Here is a 16,348-nt window from a genome sequence, read left to right on the forward strand (position 1 = left end):
GGAGTAATATATATGCTGATCATTATTCTGTCATCCTTTAAGAAGTCCATTAAACATTTGCAGAAAATATCTGGACTTTGGCAGGAAAGCAATAAATGCTACCACCTAATTGCTAAGCCTGCCCTTCTTTTTTTACTATTTCATGAAGACTTTAATTTTCTCAGTTACAAAACTAACAGAAGCAGCACCTTCATGCACATTTATTTGAGAACTCAACTGTATGTATTTCTATGTAACAACTACAAATTCAGAAATTAACAAATAGAGTTGCACTGTGGCTAGAAGTGTAAACTACAGCTGGTCACATATTCATTTACAGGTGAAACGAGCTTTATGGGGATGCTGACTTCATTTTCCAGCAGGACTTGGCACTTGCCCACACTGCCAAAAGCACCAAAACCTGGTTCAATGACTGTGGGATTACTGTGCTTGATTAGCCAGCAAACTCGCCTGACCTGAACCTTTGGCATTGCCAAGAGAAAGATGAGAGACATGAGACCGAACAATGTAGAAGTGCTGAAGGCCACTATTGAAGCATCCTGGTCTTCCATAACACCTCAGTAGTGCCATAGGCTGATAGCTTCCATGCCACTCCGCATTGAGGCAGTAATTGCTGCAAAAGGGGTCCAAACCAAGTACTGAGTACATATGCATACTTATACTTTTCAGAGGTCCGATATTGTTCTATGTACAATCCTTGTTTTATTGATTGCATGCAATATTCTAATTTTCTGAGATTGTGGATTTGGGGTTTTCATGAGCTGTAAGCCATAATCATCACAATTACAACAAATCACAGCTTGAACTATCTTGCTTTGCATGTAATGAGTCTATCTCAAAAATTAGTTTCACCTTTTAAGTTGCATTACTGAAATAAATGAACTTTTGCCCGTTTTTGAGTTTCACCTGTAGTACTGATAGAGGGCATTGTTCTACAGCTGCATAGGCATCTATGGGGAGGAGCCAAGAGGGGATCAAATAAATATATGTGGATGATGATGTCAGCATGCCAATGATGCTCTTTATATATTTGAATTAGATATCATGATGTTATTAAATAATCAAATCATTTGCTCAGTGATGTAATGATGTATCATCTGTCAGCATTCTAAATATATGCAGAGACACAGAATGACCTTGATTTCTAGAAAGAGATTTTTTATTTTGAAAACAAACACATTCTACTCCTTACTATTCCCCTCTCCCAATTCCACACTAATGAACAGCATAGTAAAGAAAGAGAGAGAGTGTGGCAGGCCAAAGATCCTAAAAGGAATATAACTGCAAGCCTGACATCATCACTTTGATTTCATAAAAATGAAATCAAAAATTAACAATTTACATGCTTCAGAAGACTTATTTTAGAACACAAAATAGGACTCCATTATAAGACATGAGAGGTTTCATGAAGTATCGGTTGAAGAAAGACTATGGATTGGTGGAACACGCTCTTGTTGACTCCAATTCTATCTCTAGAAAGGGTTGCTTACTTAACCTTTATTTAAAAAGTAAAAAAAATATTGAAACACCCAGGCAGGAGAAACAGTCTTACTTATTGCAGGAAACAAAACTCCATATCATCAATAAGATTGCACTTTTCATTTCAAAAGCCACCTCAAACAGGACAGAATACCTTGATAAGATTGAGGTTAAATGCAGGGGTGGTGATCTATTATTATTATCTATTCATTATCTATTTGCATTTTTGTATCAGTTTTATTTATTTGATACAGTTAATCAACTTCATAAAGTCTTCTTCTTCTTCTTCTTCTTCTTCTTCTTCTTCTTCTTCTTCTTCTTCTTCTTCTTCTTCTTCTTCTTCTTCTTCTTCTATTTTGTCTTACTTATTTATCTTTACTTTATCTTATCTCCTATATTTTATTCTATTAATGTCACCATAGCTTTTATTTCACTTCATTGTATCTTCTCTCATTTTATTGTCTTCTAGTGTATGATGCTCATGCATTGATTTGATTAATTGACTAACCAATATCTTATCAACATCATAGCATACTACAAATACTGCTGACCAGTTACATTACTTTACCTGCAATATAAGGATTGCTTTTCCTCTATGGGGCTATTATAAGGATTTTATTACACAAGTCACTTTGGTCTCTAAAATAATGTTATGCGAATGGTATAACTTTATTTATCTGCAAAGTTGAAACCCAGTTAATATATCATATAATATAATGGGCCTAAATAAAGTAATCTTTATTTCAATGGTATGAAACAAGAAATAGATGAAATTAAAAAAAATAGTTAGTGCTTTTCTACATTTTAACATTTCATTTCTATTATGGCATTTATTAAAAAAAGTTTTCTGTAATGCTTTTTAAAATATTAAAAATACATATTTGAAATTAAACTTTAAATAGGTCTAGAATCATATTGACATAATTTAACAGGGAATATACTAATCCAAAATAGGATTTGTCTTATTAGAACCATACTGTCCTTTTTCTAAGTGGCCTGTATTTTTTCATGTTCTTTAATTGTCACTAATTCCTAAGCAATAATTTGATTTTTAAAAAGGACAGGAATAGCAAATAAATTATGATGCCATGAGTATCAGCTAATTAGTAGGTGTGCCGTATTGAAATAATAGAAGATACATATTATTCTGAGTTCATTTGTATCAGTTTTTGTGATGTAGATTGGAAAAGCAATGCTCCTTTAACAAGCTTTATTTAAAAAATATCCTCACAGCAATGTCCCTATTCTTCAATGATTACAAGTCACATCAAAAAATAAATTGCAGGCTGAAACAAATGATACTACATTGGATTCTCCTAATTAGATGTGAGATTTAGACCCATTGTTCTAGCCACTCTAGGTATTTACTCTTCATTTCTTCCAAAATTCAGTCTTACTCAGGCTTCTATCCACGTAATTGCAGCATGACTAACTACATATAGTGGGATAGGAATTAGCAAACTATGTGTAATAAAGCTAAAACGAATAAAGCTCTGTAGAAAACCATTTCCCACATTTCGGAATATTTATAATGCTTCAGTATATATATAAAGGGAGTCCAAGTAAATAAGTAACACCAAAGTTGGGGGCTTCTTTAATTTATTTCATAACAATAATGATGGGATGACTTTGAGAAGATAGTCACCTTTGGAATGATTCATTGTCCCAAACATTCTCCAGTTCAATGCTTGGACTATGGATCCCTAAAGCTTTAATATAATTTATGTAATCTCTTCCAGATTAATAGGTATTAACTATGTTTTATGGAATTTTTCAGACATTTCTTCTGAATGGGGCATGGCATGCCTGTTGAATCTCTGTTCTAATACAGTTAGACCTAAATTTGCCTTTAACTAAACTAGAGAGATCCTTCTTTCACTCTGGCACTTTGAATGTTGGGTGATTTTGTCTATAAAATAAAAGCAACATTAAATGTTAGTATTATTTATCTATTCAGACTCTCTTTATATGTCTTGGTGGATGTGAGTAGGACCCACATGAAGGTCTGTTCTACGAATATGTAACAGAAAAGATTGACAAATATTCAGAAAATCTGAAAAGAGACAATTTTTAACAGATCTGTAGATTATCAATGTAAAATATCTGAAAGACTTAACTTCATCCAGTGTATATTTTGGATTGTATTCTGCTTGTGAAGAGGGTCAAGTTAAAAACATTGTAGAATTAATGCTCTTAAATACAAATGAAGTATTAAATCTTCTAGTAATGTAACTATTGTGGAATAGGACCTGAAATATCTTTTTTAAGATAATGACTGTGGAATTAAAAGAGCTCAAGTTGTTTATATGTCCATGTCATTTGCTTTCTTATCAATAAAAATATGTAAAAGCATTAAGCACATTTAAGCTTTTGAAAATCAATGGGATGAACATAGGTATCCTAGTTTGGATTGTGGTTTTACTGAAAGATGAATAGTGCATGAATATGCCCTGGAACTAATCCAAATACAAATTTAGATTTAAAAAATGAAAGCTGCTTAGCAGAGTTGCTGCCGGCGTTACTATGGGTTCACAACCCATGTGCAATGTGTCTGTGCATATGCCAGATGCGTGTGCCAGACACGCGTGCCAGATGCATGCTCATGTGGGCTCACGTGCACTCGTCTGCACTGTTCAATATAAATTGTTCTGCGTGCATGTGCAGAACAATTTACAGTGAACTGCGCATGCACAGTCCCTAAAATTCAAAATGGTGGTGCCCAAGTGGCAATGAGGGAACCGGTTTGGGGGTTTGTCAGGTCTCAGTTTCTGCCAGTTTTGTGACCCAGACCTGAATTCCACTACCGGTTCGGCCGAACCGGCAGCAACCCACCTCTGCTGGTTAGGGGTTGGCAGCATTTGAACAGCCTTGGTTGATTTTAAAAAATCTCAATACAGTTCCCTTCTTCTCAGATGCCCCTTCTAACTTCTGACTTACAGCCCTGGCATTTTTTGAGGTTTCCCTCCCTTGAAGCTGGTTAGAACTTCAATGCAGGAACATAAGAAATGTCAGGGCTGTAAGTCAGACCAAGAAGTTAAAAAGAGCTTCTGAGAAGAAGATAGTGGCAAGCTGTAACCCTATTGCTGCCCCCCCCAAAACCCTTACTCTATATGAAGTGTCTATATACTCACCAATGACTATACTTAATTGATTCTTTATATGTGAAATAAGTGAATGCCGTAGTGCAGGTGTGACTGATTTGATTAAGAAGAACATGGGAAGCAAACCCTAAGCTACACTGGGACTGAAGTTTGACGGCCTGACTTTCATGACAACGGACTTCAAGGAATACCACCAGCCACGCCATGTGTACCACACAATTCCATTGTCTGTCCTTGCTGAATAGGGTCCATTATAATACAGGCCATTCAGGTTGGTAGTATGACATCTAGTGAAATAGAAGAAGAAAAAGAAATGAAGATATCTATTAGTTTCAAACAAAATCACAGCTTCCTCGGACTGTTTGCAAGTAGAAATGGTGACCTATTCTTCTTCCCTCTACACTGCATCTTATTCCTTGAAGCTTGGGTAATATTTAATCGGTAGGACTAAACGGGGGCCACGATTTCTCTTCATCTCCACCTGTTTTTGCTTTGGGGGATGCAGTTACCTATAACCTTTTGCCACTTGCATGGACCCAGGATCTGAAAAGAATCACCACCTACTCATCATCAAAGGACTGTATAGCAACAGGCCTAACAGGAATATCACCAGCAACCCTCTCCAGTCTAATATATTGTGATTGAAGGTCTGAATCAATCTGACTATACAGAGCTGTTCTATAGTGACCATATCATTCTTGTGATATATTTTACTTTGTGTAAAGAAAGTTCTGTTGATTTTCAGACAAATTCTGAAAGTTATTTCATTACCCCTATATATCCCAAGAAACCTTGCTTATTCCCTAAATAATAACAGCTAGTGATTTGCTACACTTTTATGATACCTAAAATCCACCCAATTATTACTTTGATCTCCTCGGTGATGAACTCGATGAAGAAATAGCCCATAAGATAACTAAAAATCCCACTGCATAGTTCTCCTTTGAATAGATTCATCAAACCCTATAATCTTCTTTTTTGGAGAAACTGCAGGAGTTTCTTAGGGATTACATCCTTTAGTGTCTGTGGCAATCCACTGAATTAAAAAAAATATCTCCCTGCCTCCATCCAATTAACCAAAAATAAGTGGAATATGTGGGTTACGTTTATTTGGATGTTTATAAAAATAAGGAAAAACCTCATAATACTAAATCAAAATATTGAAGTTACTGATTAAAAAGGGTTGCTTATGAAAGAGGGGAACCAAACAATAATTTGGGAGGATGGAATTCTTAATAATTATGCCAGTAACTGCTGTTATAGAAGATGGGAAGACGCTTCTAGAAATTTTTCTTTTTCTTTGTCTCTGTTTCTCACTTTTTCTTTTCTTCCTTTTTTATTTTTCATTTTAGGTTTGCTGTAGTTTTAAACTCTGTTTAAAGTTCTTTTTCAATAAAAATTATATGACACCCCCCCTCGAAATATTGAATATAGGCAAAGCATTCTGCCCTCAACATGTGGAAAAGAAAAGGAAAAAGAAAGGAAAAGAGAAGCAGGAAGAGAAAGAAAGGAAGGAAGGTAAAATAAAATCTATCATGTTATAAGTACAGATTATAACATATAAAAATACAGATTAAGTTATAAGTAGGAGCTGCAAGATTTAAAATCATTAATTCTAAAATTTAAATATATTTACAATATCATATTTTGTACTAGTACCTGCACTTCTTTTTCTCGGATTTTGCACTATTGAAAGTTTTTTTTTATTTTTTTTTATTTTAATTGAACAAAAACACAAAAAAAGAATCATCTTTTATTACATCTTGTAGAAAGTGTATCGATTGGTTAGAGATAACTTTCGTGCATTTCTTTCACAGTCATTACTTATAGTTCATATTAGATTATACACTTTAAATCAAAAATCTTTGTATATCTTACTATTAATGTATCACAATTCTCATTTGACTACAGTTATTTGAACTTTTATGCTTTTACCTCAGATCATTCATACTTAAAGACACAACCACATAATGGCATTCATTAGCTATTTCAAAAAATCCTCCAATAACACTACACCTTTATAACATCTTTTAAATAAAAGTCAATTAATAAAGTTTCTAAACCTTCCCCCCCTTTTTTTTTTCAAACTTACTGTTTAGAATTTATATCCAAGTTACTTTTGCCAATACCATCTATTGTCTTATCTTTATCTTCTATATCTTCATTCTCCCCTTTAATTTTTGGGGCTCCAACCCCATCATCTTTTGCTGTGAGGAAGACTAGTCTTTCCAACTTCTCCTCAATTCTCCCATATCCTTCCAATAGATTTTGAATTCCAGCCAAGATATTTTGGAATTTTAAGGTTTCCTCATCTGAATATTGATCCATGTTTCCAAAACAGAAGAAAGAAAAAAGAAAAGAAAAAAACCTAATAGCGACTTCCACTCTAGTCTTCCAGGTCTCTTTTATTTTTTATTTTAGATTGACTTGAACACAAGTTTTTTTATACTCTTCAAAGGAGAAGGGTTCTGTTTCCCCCCTCTTTCTTTCCCCTGCCAAAATAGTTCTCAGAGGCACCTGTAAAAACAATTCGTGCCCTTGGCTCTTTATCAGTTTCTGTAAACAAGTTGCAAACCCTTCAGCTACAAAGTTAGTGAAGTCAAATAAGGAAAGAAAAGAGATACGTTGTTTCAAAAATCCCAGCCTCTGACCTCCGAGTGGTAGTGTGCTAATTTTTCACCTTCTAATATTTATCTCTGGCTTATAGGAAACAAAGTTCTTTAGATTTCTTTTAGTGAGATTTAATAACAAGTAATAGGAAGAATTGTTAAAATAAAAAGAAAGCTTTTAATCCAGAAGTCAAAAAATAAAGCAACAAAAAGCAGAAGAAAAAAAACAATCCGTTCACTTTAAGAGGAGAAATGAAAAACGTTGCGAGCACTTCAATCCACAAAGAATAGTTACAAAGAAAAAAAACTTTCCACAGCAATCCAATTAGGGTATTTTCGCCGCTCAGTTCTTTTGGTTAAGGATCTAATTTGACTTTAAAGAAACATTTCTTTGGGCAGCCTTTAGCAAAATAAAAAAAAATACCTCACCAGATGGACTCACTTTCTCTTTTCACTTCCTTCCTTCCAGAGCGTCCCAATTTCATCAGCCTGGGGACTGCCTGTTTACCACTGGCTTGAAGCACTTCCCTTGGGTCTATCAGGGACTTTGAGATGTCCCTGAGACCAGCAAGGCTTTGTCTTCCTGATCACTATCTCTACGGGACGATTTAGGTCTCAATGGACCGTCCAGCAGCAAAAGTGTCAATGGCGGTCTTGGAGTATCGTGACTGCACGTTGTGACATCACAATGTGGCTCCTCCTTCTCTCACACCATTTAAAGTTTTGAGGGATACTTACATTTTATCCATTTATCAAAGCCACTTTTAAAAAAATAAATACCTATTTATTAGTTGTGTAGATAACTTTCCAGTCACTTTTCAATTTTATCATACCTATTTTTTGCTTCCTGAATATTCTGTGCAATATAGCAAAAAAAAAAACCAAACCAAAGTATTTTCTATCTTTGTTGGTTTGATTCAGCACTAATTGTTGTCTGCTAATCAACTTAATTTAAAGAGAAAAAAATCATTTCCTGAAAACTGGAAATTAAAATAGTCAAACTTTATATAACCAATATGCTTAATTATGTTTTATTTCACCAGCACAACTTTCTCAATTCAGACAACATTACTATTTTGGCTATGGAAAGGGCCATTAACAACAAGCTAAATACAAACAAATAATGTGATGTAGCTTTATAAAAAGCATACACCATCTCACACTTTTGGAGTGTGTTAACACAAGCAAAGAGACCAAATCATAGGCCTTATTTGCTCTACTCCACTCTGGCCTGGGTAGGTTCCACTTACAATACTCTACACAGTTTTGGGTACTAAAGTTCAAGACGGACAGGGACAAAACCCACAAGGAAAGGGATTCATGCTAGTCATCAAGAGGAATATTCTCACTTATGAAGTATCACAGAAAGTGATGAGCCTTTTTTTAAAAGAGATCTTCAGGCAGAGGCTGGATGGTTACCTGTCAGAGAAGTTCTAAAGGACCATATAGTGAGGAACAGATTTTCCATGAGGCCATGATTCTATTTGCAAGTTATTAGCAGAAGTAGACTGTCTCAAGAAGAAAACAGGGTTGGATTTAATTAGTACTTGGAGGAGAACTCACTAGGAAATTCTAAAACTCTAAGCTAGACTGGAAAGGAGGAATCTTGGGAAGAGACAATTGTAAACCAGTTTTGTATTGTTGGACATGGACAAGACAACATAGTCACCAGAAGTCAAGCATGACTCAAACAGAATGTTACGTTAAAAATAAATTACAAATATAACACACTCTTGCCAATATAATTAACCGCTAGTTTTGCAACTGAAGTCAACAATTTCTCTGAATATCACAAAAATGAGGATGACAGATTGGGTCTAAGTCTCAGGAGCCTCAGGTTGCCCACCTCTGCAGTAGATCATAATACAACTTGCTTGATTTTGTAGAGTGTGCAAACTCAATGACTGACTGGGTTTACAGCACATAAATTTATAGTTTGTTGTAACCACAATGCTAAACCAAAGCTTAACAAATCGCATTACCACTTAGGACAAAATGTGTCCTCAACACACACTAAATCTCACTAGCCTTAATCTAGCTAGGCTTCATTTTTATCTTTTCTACTTCTCTGTTTTTAAAACCCCAAAGAAGACTCTTTATCCAGTGATCTGATTTTTAACAGGTAGGCATCTTTGACAAAGCAGCCCAGGGAACTCCATTGTTTTTCTTTATGCATATGTGACGATGGCCTGCGATCAGTGCTTTCTCTTGTCTGTGCTTGCTGGTTTTGTTCCCGCACAAACACTGCTCCATTGTTCACAACAAAAAGCATGGTTAAAAAAAACCAGAAAAGAACTGGAGAATTGGACAACTGTCATTCTTCCAAGTATAGAGCATCGGTGCTGCATGGCACAATCTCCACATTAAATTATGCCATTGGCTCTTAAAGAGATACCAGATCTTCATCTCTAGAATACAAAATCTCATAACTGAAAAGTCAAATGTCCACTGAAACAGCTGTGGTTTGGATAGTTTTGTGAAACCTAAATGGACGGGAAATAACTGAACCTTTGGGGCAGGGAGATACAGTAAGAAAGAACTATCCTACAGAGAAGGCCATCTGTTTCTGAAAGAGGAAGGCCCACAACAGACTTTCTCTTAGGACCAAACCAGATTAAATATATGCTGCACCACTAGGGGCTTTAAAAGCACTAGCACATTTCACTGAAATAGTACTAGCCTATTGAAATAGTAAAGAATGCAATGTTGAAGTGACTTCAAAGTTAGCGTCATTCAGGCTTGGTGGAGTTGTCCTGTCAGGAGTCTCTCCACTGCATTTTGTGCAGCTGAGTAGCTGAAGCTTCTTGTTATCCCACTGCTGCATGAGCTGTGCTGGCTTCCAGTTGCTCTCCAGGTGCAATTCAGATGCTTGTTATTAGGTCTTAAATCTCTAATGGCACAAGATCAGGACTGCCTCTTTCTAAGAATATCTACTAATCTAGGTCAGATATGGTGAGCATGCCCAGATCCCCTCCTTTAAATACTGGCAACTTTGGGGACTTTGCAAATGTGCAAGTATGCACTGTATTGCCCCAGTCCAGACCTTTTGAATGACCTGCCACTTGAGATTCTAGGGAACCTTAATTATCCTTTTAGATACCCTGTGAAGCCCTGCCTGTTTCCCCAAATGTTGGTCTAGAAAGGGGATTGAGTCAGGAAGCTAATTGGTCAGGAGCCCAGTAGGAAGAGTGGTTTTGTTTTTATTCTTGTTTTTACTGATAGTTGTGAGCCACAGTATATGGTCATTATGTCAGACAGGCAGCCATATAAGTTATGTAAACAAGTAAAATTGAAGGCAGCCCCAGAAACAAAAAAATATTTTGCTGTATTCCAGCTGAGCAATGGTCAGGTTCATTTACCCTCATCAGGGTAAATTCTTCCAGATAAAGTCAGCCAACATTTGCCAGAGGGACCCTGGTCACAGCCTCCACATTTTTTTAAGCAGAGAATCCAGGAGAAGTCCCAAGTTACAAATCAAACTTCTTTGGGGGAGTATGACCCGATCCAGAGTTACTATTAATGTTACTGATATCTATTGACAGCAAGCTGCTTCATCAGGGAATGGTTTAATCTGGACTTGTTTTACTATTTATGTTGTCACAGTCTCTGGACACCAATTCAGGATTTCAGGAACTTCTTGACATAGCCCATGATGGTGATGTATAACTGAATATTATCACCATACTAATAATAACATCATCCTGAACCATTTTAGCTTGAACCACAGAATGACTCACTTCATTCATGTACAGATTAGATAATTTGGAGGGAAACCCAGAGGAACTTCACACTTTAGGGACTCGATCACAAACCTCCCCATGAGTCTGACTGGAAGTAGAAGCAGAAACACCATAAAACGATACCACCAGCTCCCTTCTCCTTCAGGTGGCCCAGGAGGATATTATAGTTTATGGTACTGGACATGATAAAGAGATCTAATAAGATCAAAAGGGATATGTTGTCCCATATCAAGGTCCTAGCAGAGATAATCAACTAGAACATTCAGTGCCATTTTCATTCCTTAACTAGCCCTGACTAAAAAGGATCTAGTAATCAATTTAAACTAGAATCCTCTGCAGTGTTATTGATTTTTCCCACTGCCTTCTTAACCAGTTTGCAAGGAAAAGAGTTTGAAGCCTGGGAGAAAGTTGTAAAAAAAGAAAAGAAAAAGCTGTTATTTTCACTGTAGAATAATTTTTCGTGACCAGAGTTTATTTTGTTATATAACTACATTTGGATGTTTTTATCTACTTTGCTGCACAATGTCAACGGTGGAAAAATTTCTCCTGGGAGAAATATTCTTAATGCAAATGCCTTTTATTGTTAAGAATTAGCACCAATAAAGTGGTGTTAAGAAGCACCATTTTTGGACAGTACTGTTGTGCTCATGACATCTCATTGGATTAAGCTTCTTTGGATTATTTGGCTTCATTAAAGAAGGGCTCTACCTTTTGTAGCATTTGAAATTGTGAATCATTGTTATGCTATCAAAATCAAACTGAATGATAATCCAATTATGGTCAATTCCAAAGTTAAAATGTTTTGTAGTTCAGCACATACAATAGCCTTATTTCTGCAGTTAAATGCAAGACAATTATTTCAGTTTCTCAGCAACAGAAATATAGCCATTTCCTTCCTTCTGTGACAGAAGGATATTTCTGAGATATAAAGGATATGAACATTTTCCATACATAAAACCTGTTAGGCAATACTTAAGCAGACTGCATTTGCTTACAAAATACCCATAGCTTAGTACTTTATCTTTCCATCCATGTGCATAATTTATCCATAAACCAATTATGTGAATACCCATTCATAATAAATCCATTAAAAAAAAAAGTGAACTAGGCTTAAATCGGATATACTGTACTCTTCTAGGTGGGAGGAAGCCCCATTAAATTCATTAGCACTGAGCTGTACTTTTCTTTCTGTCTTCCTTTCTATGTACCAAATCCTCTATGACTTGGCTCTTGAGCTGCATGTCATTCACCAAGATCTCTTATCAGCAATCTAATTTCATTATTTCTAAGGAAAACCCAATCCCAAGAAGGGCAGAAGGAAGTCCAGAAGGAAAAGGGCTATTAAGATAGGTTTACAGAATGATTGCTAAGATATAATTGATTTTTTTAAAACTCGTAATGAAAACTTACTACATAACGAGAGCTGGAAGAACACATTTATAATTATTATTCTTTGACTCAGAATAATTGCAGTGCAGTGTAATTCCAATGATTCATCAGAAACAAATGTGACTCTTATTTTCAGCAGTGACAAATTCCCATCTGAAGTCAGTGGAAGCTTTGACTTCACTGAAAACAGGATTTAAACATTGTTTCATTTCCTCCTCCTTATCAACTTAGCATTGATGAGAGCTGAAACACATTGTTTCAACAGTAAACTTGGCTTCACCTCAGTCCAACTCAAACTGTATTGCAAAATGCAAAATAATTGGCAAGATTTTGTGTTTATAACAACTGGATAGACAGAGCCAAACAAGAAGAATCCAGAACAAAAGAAAAGTAAGAGAACATTGAAGCTGCTTCTAAGAACATTTTCAAATGTATCTGATGGCTCTCAAATCATAAGAGACAACTTGTTCCCTGAGAATTATGCATGTTGTTAGACTGGCTATGTAAATATACTTCCTTGCTATATTTTACAACCTTTTAAAATCAGTGTTGACAATTATTACTTTGGCAGTGTCAAAGTTCCCTTAGACTTGCAAATGCATGGGTACACTTTAAATGCAACCATTTAAAAGTCATTTTTGATTATTATGTTCAATGTGATTAATGCCATGCAGAATACTATAGAAAAGAACAGGTATGGGGAAACAAACAATGTTTCTTAACCTGCTTCTAGTGTTACAACTCATCTGAGTGATGGTCAGACTGGAGGTGGCATTTTATCCCAATTTCTTTCAAAAATATATGAACGTTTCTTGAATTTTTAAAATACTATTTCTTATGAAGGACTAGTTTTCTTCAGTGTTAGGTTTTCTAAATACATTGGTCAGCAGCTCTCAGCCAGGGGTGGGATTCAACCAGTTCAGACTGGTTTGGGCGAACCGGTAGTTCCGGCAATCAGTTGGCCCTGCCCACCCACACCTGCTCTATTTCCGTTGTTTGAAGCCCAGCTGACTGGCACGGCAGAGCGGATTGCCCTGTCTCAGCTGTTTTACTCACTGGGCAGGGGTGGGTTTCTGCCGGCACTACTGCCGGCTCGTTGCATGCACAATTTGCTAAAAAACACACAACCGTTGCAGCATCCCCATGGTCACATGATGAAAATTGAGATGTTTGGCAACTGACTCATATTTATGATGGTTGCAGTGTCCTGGAGTTGTGTGACCTTCTAACAAGCAAATTCAATTGGGAAGCCTGATTCACTTAATAACCTGTTATTAACTTAATAACTACCATGATTCTCTTAACAAATGTGGCAAGGTCCTAAAATAGGACAAACTTCACTTAACAATAGTCATAGTTAGCAACAGAAATTTTGGGCTCAATTGTGGTCATAAGTTGAGGACTACCCGTAATTTTTAATTTAGTGCAGATTGGAGATTGATATCAATTGATTGATAACCTCACATTTAATGTGACCCAAAATTCAGTTAATGTGAGGTTACTGCATGCATAATTGAGGTTGGGGTTTTAGATGCTTCTACTGTTTGTATATGCAAGTGGGGAAAAGGTAGATTTTGTCAGAGAAAAACGGTACAAGATTTAAAAAGAAAAGGCTTGGGATTTTTTACCCATAGGAGTATCACTTTGAATAGCAAACAGTGCAAATTCAAATAATGTGACTATTTTGTGAAATTCATTAACTGCGCTAATTGAGACCTATTTGTAATTTATAATGACAGGATAAAAAATAACACTTAACGTGACTATTGAAAGCTACTCAGATCCAGAACATCTGTTTTATTTTACATGAATTTAAGGAAAAATATAGTTCTTCTAAGTCAAAATAATATGAAAAGAAGGCCAACCTGTTAAACCACCAGCCAGCTTGATCTTCTTCAGCGCAATTCTTTTCATAATTGTCATTATCTCTGTCTTTGGTGCTGAATTTCATCCCTTGGTGATTTGCCCACCATTTAACTTCAGGGTGAAACCCCCCAGTGAGAGAGTCACCAGCTGTTCCAGAATATTGGCCACAATTCATCTTGTAGGAATTCTAGCAAAGAAGTTGAGAAAAGGAGTAAGATAATTGTATAAGTGGAACACCTGTCTAGCATTTAAGAGAGACCTTCAAAAAGGTGAATAAGAAACATTGTCCACAAAGAAATCAATAGAAAATGGAAAGGCTTCATTCATATGGTTGCATTTAATAACCAAGATTAGGTACATGTATAGCTTAGGGGATTTCCCAGTTTTAAGAATTTATGCCTTTAAGGGAGTTGAGCATATTATTCTGTACTGATTTTTTTTTTAAAAAAAAAATCCTGGAGTGAACAGTAAAAGAATTTAGCATATTGTGAAATTCCCATAATTTTAAATTTGAAAATTGGGAGTGGTATAGTGTGTTTTTATTTAATTGGGTGGGTAGTTGCTCCATTTTATGATGTTGATTTTGTTTTCTGTGACTGCAAAAAGTTTGAAAGCTTACTGCCTTTGAAATTGAAATGCTAATTAAAAATAGTATTTATTCTTCGGTTTTTTGCTTATACTAAGAAGTTCAGATTATATACATATTATGAGAGTCACCTTCTTATGGGGACTCTGTGACATTGGTTAGGTAAGAGAATGTCTCCATTTCCCTTCAGAGATCTCACTAACCCCTCCAATATACATTATGGCTTTGAGGGTTATATGTAACTGGACACTCTTGACTGTGCACAATTAATGAGGTTCACAGCTGAATGGAGATGATTTACTCTATCGTGCTAAAACTCTCTCACGCACACTCATACACACCCAGAATTCTGAATGATACAACATTTGTGAAATACTTATGTTCTTATGATGTGTATTTAGAATTCCAAGTTCTAATGAAGCTACTTCCACTACCTGCTCGTCTGCAACTCGAAACTTTTCATACTGTGCAAAGCGCTGTTCATCCATAAAATCAGACAAATCGATCCTCAAGGTATAATTCCCTGAATTGAAAAGAACAAATGAAGGTGCAATATTCTGAAGAGAGGAAAGGAGAACTTCCATTCAATTCGTTGCAGGCATGGAGAGAATTCAGATACAGTGGCTAAGTGCTATTTTTTTTTAGCAGTTTGAGTTTCTTATTGCTTACCATGATACTAACATACTTCGATTAATCAGGGCAGGTTAATATGGAATTTTATTGAAAATTTATTATCTATTATTAAAAATAAATTTATTATATAATTGTAATCAGAGATCTTGCCCTTTACAGTCAGCAACTCAGCACTTTTTGTATCATGCATTAGTGATACCTAACCATGTATTTTGTTGTTGTTAGTTGCAAAGTCCAACTATCGTCACCCCATGGACAATGTTCCTCCAGGCCTTCCTGTCCTCTACCATCCTCTGGAGTCCATTTAAGCTCACGCCTACTGTTTCAGTGACTCCATCCAGTCACCTCATTCTCTATTGTCCCCTTCTTCTTTTGCCCTCAATCTTTCCCAGCATTAGGCTCTTCTCTAGTGAGTCCTTCCTTCTCATTAGGTGGACAAAGTATTTGAGTTTCATCTTCAGGATCTGGCCTTCTAAAGAGCAGTCAGGATTGATCTCCTCTAGGATTGACTGGTTTGATAACCTTGCAATCCAAGGGACTCAGAGGAGTCTTCTCCATAACCATAGTTTAAAGGCCTCATAGCTTCACTGAGCTATGCAAGCCCACTTGCCATGACAAGGCATAATCCATGAAGTGGAACCATATATTTAACACCTGAATTATATTAACAGTGTGTCGTTCTTTGCTTTGTTCTGACTGTGAAGTAGTCTGAACAGCTTGTAAACTGTTCAAATCTCACAATCAGAACAAAGCAAAGCACTACACATATACTGTAGTATACACATACACAGTCAGACCAAAGGAACACCTGCACACCCACACGCTTACATCCTGTGTTTACACATCCCAGACTTGAAATTAGCTGTTAGATTGTCAGACTAAACACAACCTATAACTGAATGCTCAGTGTTTTGAGAAATTCTCTTTGTCTGGGTAGGAAAAAAC

At 36.0% G+C, this 16,348-nt stretch overlaps 1 protein-coding gene across 2 annotated transcripts in view; it reads right to left on the reverse strand.

Annotated features, from left to right (window-relative positions):
• Positions 1-1,192: 1,192 nt before the first annotated feature.
• The window catches only part of FGL1 (fibrinogen like 1), a 34,994-nt gene continuing 19,838 nt past the window's right edge, over positions 1,193-16,348 (reverse strand). For both annotated transcript variants that reach the window (XM_014052305.2, XM_014052304.2), the window contains exons 7-9: positions 15,205-15,293; positions 14,184-14,371; positions 1,193-4,867 (exon numbers count right to left, since the gene is read on the reverse strand). In XM_014052305.2, the coding sequence (XP_013907780.1) occupies positions 4,708-4,867; positions 14,184-14,371; positions 15,205-15,293 (437 nt within the window). In that variant the 3' untranslated portion in view covers positions 1,193-4,707. The remainder of the gene's footprint in view (positions 4,868-14,183; positions 14,372-15,204; positions 15,294-16,348) is intronic.

Source organism: Thamnophis sirtalis, unplaced genomic scaffold, assembly GCF_051295495.1.
Source record: "Thamnophis sirtalis isolate CommonGarterSnake01/CBP01778 unplaced genomic scaffold, rThaSir2_p1.2 scaffold_10, whole genome shotgun sequence".
NCBI lineage: Eukaryota > Metazoa > Chordata > Lepidosauria > Squamata > Natricidae > Thamnophis > Thamnophis sirtalis.